General features: G+C 48.6%; 1 protein-coding gene across 1 annotated transcript; it reads left to right on the top strand.

Moving 5' to 3' along the window:
* Positions 1–256: 256 nt before the first annotated feature.
* Positions 257–745, top strand: LOC136993804 (olfactory receptor 226-like; the record flags this gene model as incomplete). The annotated part of the gene is made up of 1 exon (XM_067308751.1): positions 257–745. A coding segment is annotated over exon 1 (489 nt), but the record flags the coding sequence as incomplete, so codon positions are not given.
* Positions 746–6,756: the final 6,011 nt, after the last annotated feature.

Here is a 6,756-nt window from a genome sequence, read left to right on the forward strand (position 1 = left end):
ACTCATATACCTGACAACAGTGACGGGGAACACAGCGATCATTTTCCTTGTGTGTGTGGCTCACCGCCTGCAAACCCCCATGTACTTTTTCATCAGCAATCTGGCATTCCTGGAAATCTGGTTCACATCCTCCACAACCATCAAACTGTTGGTGATTCTGAGCTCTGGTAGGAGAACAATCTCATTAAGCAGCTGCTTTACCCAGTCGTATTTCTATGTTGCCCTGGGTTTTACAGAGTTTGCTCTCCTTGTTGTCATGTCCTTTGACCGCTATGTTGCCATCTGCCAACCTTTGCATTATGCTGCCATCATGAAGCAGCAGCTCTGCTCCTACCTGGTTGGTGCTGGGTGGGTCATAGGCTTCACACTCTCAAGTTACCACCTGGTCCTGCTCTCAAAGCTGACCTTCTGTGGCCCCAACAAGATCCAGCATTTTTTTTGTGACAACTCCCCCTTATTCAAACTGTCCTGCTCTGACACCAGCCTGCTTTGGAAAATAGACTCCGTTTTGTTATCATTTGTATTGCTGGGTTCCTTATGTTTAATCCTGGTGTCCTACATGTGCATCTTCCACTGTATTCTGCACATGCCATCAGCATCTGGGAGGAAGAAAGCTTTTGCTACATGTTCTTCCCATCTCACTGCCTTAGCCATTGTCTATGGAAGCTGCATTGTTCTCTATGCACAGCCCTCAGAAGGGGTTTCCTTGGAGACCAACACAGTTGTAGCTTTGCTGAACACTGTCCTGTACCCATTCTTAAACCCCTTCATCTACAGTTTCAGAAACAAGACTGTGAAGCTGGCCCTGAAGGAAGCCCTTGGCCGTGCAAAGGTTTGGCTTTTCCCCCAGTCATGATGCTTTTCATGACAGCAATTCTAATTATGTATCATGTATTGTATCACACACACATATATATATAGCTATTAAATACAGGTGCCTCAGAGATTTATTTTCTCGTTAGATTGTAGTGTTGAAAGAAAGGAATGTGAATTGCGAGTCTTGGTTACAGAGGGTTATTATAAACAAAATCTAAAAAATATTAATAAAACATTGAACTCACACAGGACTAGGACATAGACTGCCAGTGCACGCTGACACAAGGAAGGTTTCATAAGTCATCTCAGGGAATTTAGTTGAAAACTCTGGGGACAACGTCCAAGGGTTGTTGAGGAAAGTGCAAAACACCTTCTCTCCCTGAATAACAGAAGATGCTAAGCATGAAAATTAAGCTCAGACACTACAATGGGTTCAAATTCATTGGATTCAAATCCATAAAACACTTCTCAGTTTCATTAGTGTGATGAAGACAGCCTCACTGATTTGTCAATGATAGCATGCAGATGATAGTTTTATTATTCACTTTGGAGGGAGATTTCTTAAAAATGCATATTTTCGTAACATATTGTCAGTTTGTCCACTATTAAAAGCCCTGCTTTATCTCCACTGGTGACTCCAGGATGCATTCTCCTGAAGGAAAAAAAAAAGAATGTATTTCTTCTTGGATAATTAGGCATTTTCTACCTTCTTTTTCTTTGTCGAAGGAGTATTTCATGATTGAGAATTACTTCAAATAAACTATGTATGCTTCTATCACACTTTTTTCTTCTTGTCCATCAATGAAATTATATATTCCCCCCTTATTTTACACTTCTATCTCTATCCATATCTTTACATGGCAAAGGGATGGGCAGAAGCATGTAGTATTGATAAAGGGAAACATATTTTAGAGAAATAATCAGCACACAGAGATCCCTTTTCTCCTTTTATTTTGCAGTCCACAGGGAAAAACAAAGCACAGGGGAAGGGAAAGCATTGCCATTGCTTTACTCCTTTGCAGTTGTTTCTAATCAGCATTTCATTTTGTTAGGGCCTCTGAGGAGCAGAATTACTGTTAACAGCTCTTTTAAACTTTGTGTGTGAGTGTCCCATTTCCAAAGGGAATTCTACAAGGGTGAACTCTTTTTAGAAAAACTGGGTCCAGTTCATCTCTGCAGCCCGTCTCCTCATGTGGGACCCCAGGGAAGCTATGGCATTTTGGGTGACCAAAGCTCAGCCCAACAGAGCACCTGGGCGCTCCTGGGCAGCTCAGTCATCTTGCTCTGGGCTGGGTCCTTGTGCACCACAGTGAAGGATGTGGTGGCCCTGGGTCTTTCCATCCAGGCCCACAGCTCCACCGGCAACACAGGGTTAGGGTATGCAGGCAGACGATGAGGTTCTGGCTCAGGGTTGAGATAACTGAACAGGGCGTGAGAAACTAGTGGCTATGAGAAATCATTGGACACTGCAGGGAACAGAATGAGACCCTGCCAAGTTCCAGACAGCACGGTGAGCGATGGCTGCATTTCAGCGGTGGTTAAGGGAGAGTTATATGAGAAAAGGACAAGTGTCACACACAACTGGTGTATTGGGGATCCTCCGGGGAGCAGACTCTTGCAGCACCAGCAGTACCGAGGTAACGATATCAGAAGCACCATATGAGCCAGGGGTTACCTAGCTAACAGTACCAGAAATATTAAACTTGTGTACATAGGCAGTAAAACTGGCACCAATGAAGAAAAAAAATACTTAGAGATGGGCTCTTTATTTCAAAGGGGATAAAGCTGGAGAAAGGGAGGGATCAAGCTGCATCATGGGAGAAGCAGCATGGGAAAATGGAGGCAGAGGGAATAAAAGGGGCCAGTCATGTGTAAGCAAGCTGCTGGCAGGGACACTTGTCTGGCCAGGCTGTGTACCTGCTCTCTGCGGTGTAGCCTATCATTGTATTAAATCCTTTTCCTAGCTCTTTTCTGGGTGAGCGTGCTCGCTGTTCTGCGTGAGTGCACGTGTGGAAGGCTTGCAGACGTCAAGGCAGCCAGCTACCAGAGACACCCGTGCGAGGGTGCGTGTGAGGTCTCCTGCAAGCTCTGAGTCTGATTAGCTGGTGAGCAAGAACAGGACCAGGCCATTTGTATCGTTCATGTTTATGAGTGCTGCTCATGTCTCCGTGGTGCCTGTAAAGGTACTGTGCCCCTGCCGGAGGTGATTTTTTTGGTGGTCGACCATGTCCGTACAGAGTGTGTGTATGCCTCTTGGAAGTACATGCTCCGTCTCGCTGCTGTCAGGACCAGGGAACAGAGAACTGCAGCAGTATCCCTTGCAGTGGACCAGGAAGCAGGAATCCCTTTATTCAAAAATCCACTGGATCCAGCGTCCTTTAACAGTGCAGGCCCTGGAGGTGCTGCAGCCACTTGGTCTTGATGTCGAGGTCCTGCTTCTCCATCACCTTTTGGTTCCCAAAGGGCACAGAGGCTTAGGCTTTGGGGTTGCAGCATGAAGGACCAGCTTTGGCACACATCCTTCTAGTTCCCCACTATTGATTTAAGCAATACAAATACCAAGATCTTATAAGTGTTTGGGTCAGTGATCCCCTAGAGTCAAAGGGGGTTTTGTTTTGTTTGTTTTGTTTTCTGATCAGACTTTCCATCTGCCAACCTTTATCATAAAAGTGGCTGGGGTGGGACAGGCAGTGCCATATGATCTACGCTCCATTTCTAAACCATCCACAGAAAGTAGCACTACTTAGTCAAGCTAAATAGCAGGGGCAATGACCACTGTTTTGTTGGTGGTCCATGAACAGGACAGTCGTGCTGAGCAAAACTCCATTGTCTGAGGATCTGCTACACATTACTAAACACATCTTCATCGTGTCCAAGGGTAAAAAAAAGCTGGGGGATATTTAAGCCAAAAAACAATCTCAGATATCTCAAGACCTGTTTTCTCCTTTTACACAACAAACATTACTCTCATGTTAAGGATGGCAGGAAGGTATTTGGGTCAAGAAACTTTTCTGAGCTTTGTCAGGCATTGCACAAACATCTCCATAGCTGCATTATTGCCATTTCTGCCTGCTGAGAGACTGCAGATAACACGGGCACAAGAAGAAGGTGCCCTAGCTGCAAGCTGACGTGCAGATCTGGGCCAGCACAAGGCCCTGGCTGTTAGTCTTTAAATGGTTTGTCCAGGATTTTGTGAGAGGTGCCCAGTCTGCATGGAAAAGCAGCACAAATGTAAAAGCTGGGAATGCTTTTTGTATCGTGAAAAGATCTTGAACGTCAGCCAGCACCAGTGTTTCACACCTGTGGTCAAACCCCAGAAACAGGGAAGGGCTGTATTTGCTGTGATACGTAACATGTGCAGGAAACTGGGACAAATCACATTTCTCCCCTGGAGGTAGCACTGGAAGTAGCGTGGAATGAAGAAGGTGAGGAAAGGAAAGCGCGGTGAGAAGGGGAGTTCAGGAGGGTCACGAGTCTCGGGATTTTCTGGGGTTGGCTCCGCCCACCCTGGCTCCATGGTCTCCATGGCGAGGGACAGTCTGCAAAGCACTACTCATCTCTATGGTCACCTGGAAGGGAGAGCCCATCTCTATGGTCAGGTGGCTCCTCTGGGCCAGCCTCCAGCACTTCTCTATGCTCTCCCGGCAGAGGGACACTCTGGGATCCCCCCTCCAGCCCCTTTCTTGGGCTCCTGATGGAGACAAAATGTCAGGGCCACCCGCTCATGGCAGATAATGGCAAAGGCTGCGATGGCCCCTGGCTTGTTCGCCCACTTCTGAACAAAAGGCCGCGGCCTCCCGGGGCTCCCGTGACGTGCACGTGCGTCCCCTGGCGCAGACTCGCCCAGGCCCCGGGGCAGAGCGGGGCCCTGTGGCAGCAGCGCCCCGGCAGCACCGTTTCCCTGCCGACGCTCCCCTGCAGCACAACTCCCGCAGCCCAGGGCCAGCCCGGCGCCCCTCTGCCCCGCCCTCCGCCCCCGGCCCCGGCCCTGGCCGGCAGCAGCCGCCGCAGGCTCCAGCCACACTGTTACCAAAAGGCCCAGACAAGAAAGAGTCTCAAAGGGCCGGGGGGGGGGGGGAATGGGGGAACTGTTACCAGCACGGACAAGAAGCAGTCTCAACAGGAGCCTCAGACAAACATACCCAAGGACACCGGTGCAGCTGGGACTGATACATCCTGAGAAAGTACAGGTAAACCAGCAGAAGCCAGTTGGAGCCAAGATTAGGACTGAAACAGTTTTTCTCAAACAAGGAAGCAGGCCAAGTTGAGACCATGTATGGAAAAGTAGAGCAATGTTCATGGCAAGATGCTGAGTGACACCTCTTCTGACACCACCAGAGACCACCAGAGACCACCAGAGACCCCCACAGCAGACCCCCAGAGACTCAGAACGCATGCGTAATGATTATGTAAATGTAGTAATTAGTTCTAGGAAATAGAATGAATATGTATAATCCTTCCTGGAAATTTAATGCGTATGTATATGATAGAGCATTATAAACTTTAGATGATGCGACACGGTGTGCACGTTGGGTGGAGCTATCCCCCGTGCACCCACCACTGTAATAAAGAGTGTGATATGTGCTAATTTGTTGCATCAAAGTGAGAAACAGCCTTGGGAACGTCTTGTATTGTGGTATGTACTAATTTGTTACATCAGCGAGAAACAGCCTTGGGAACATCTGTGGGAACATCCTGTGGTGGGGGGGCATGTACCTTGCCTGAGAAAATTGAGTTGAGCTAGCGAAGCGGCAATGTTAGTTTAGATAGCCTAATATGGCACACAATGCAGAGGAAGACTCCAGCCTTCATCCCCACGACCACCAGAGGGCTGAAGAAGACCCCCTAGCAACAGCCGGCGCAACCGCAGAAGTTACAGGAGGTGCCCCGTATACCCGGAACTGGAATCGCATATAAGGAAACTGTGAGGGGGGGATTGCGCGCGCCGTTGGTGGAGCAGGAGACTCCCCCCGGCCGCCCAGCGCTGTTTTGCTTACTTGTGACTTGCTCAATTATTAAATTGGAATTTATGCAACCCGGCCCGAGTGGTTGTCAATTTGTCACGTTTACCTATAACAATTTTGGTGCCGTGACTCGGATGCAGGCTTCCCTGGTTTCGGGACTCTGACTCAGGGGAGGCGCCCCATCCCGTTTTCGGATGGCCCCTGAGTGGGTAATTCCCCTACCAGAACCTGTATTTCCGAACCCTAAATCAGGACAAGTAAGCAAAAGAACTGCAGTACCCCGTAAACTTTGTGCACGAAGATCCGAACGAAGATTCAGGACTGAGTGAGTATATGTATGCGGTTCCGTTCAGTTGGGGTGGGATACCCGGAGCACGTGAGAAGTCCCCAGGGGAGTGCGGACCCTCCAGGAGAGGGGTTCCTTGTGTACGGAGTGAGTGCGGACCCTCCAGGAGAGGGGGTCCTTGTGTAGCGGGGGACCGAAAAGGGGCACCCGTCGGCCGACTGGGCCGCCCACTGTGAAGGGACAACCGTCCTAGCAGTTAAAGACTTGGGTGGTGTGAGTGCGGTCCCCTGCGGAAAGAAAGAGAGTGACTGGGGGGGGTGCTCCGGAAGATGGGACAGAAAAAGAGCAAGTCTTCTGATCCCATAGAGGGCTTTACGGTACGGTTACCAGATATACCGCCCGATAGCCCTTTAGGATTAATGATTAAGTATTGGAATGATTGGCCCTCCAGAAAAGGCAAAAGACGAGAAAAAATGGTATATTACTGTATGCAAGTATGGGGTGGGAAGCAGATTAGAAGAGACCACCTTTATTGGCCAGTATACGGGTCTTTTGAAAATTGGATATGTCAGGCTCTAACTACATATGTGAATTCGAAGGAGCCGTTTAGTTTAGAAGAAAGTGAGTATGCTAGTTTTTGGATAAGACCAGATACTCGGACCATGATATTTACCCTGAAAGAGAAAGGTC

The sequence above is a fragment of the Apteryx mantelli genome, chromosome 20 (assembly GCF_036417845.1).
Source record: "Apteryx mantelli isolate bAptMan1 chromosome 20, bAptMan1.hap1, whole genome shotgun sequence".
Lineage (NCBI taxonomy): Eukaryota > Metazoa > Chordata > Aves > Apterygiformes > Apterygidae > Apteryx > Apteryx mantelli.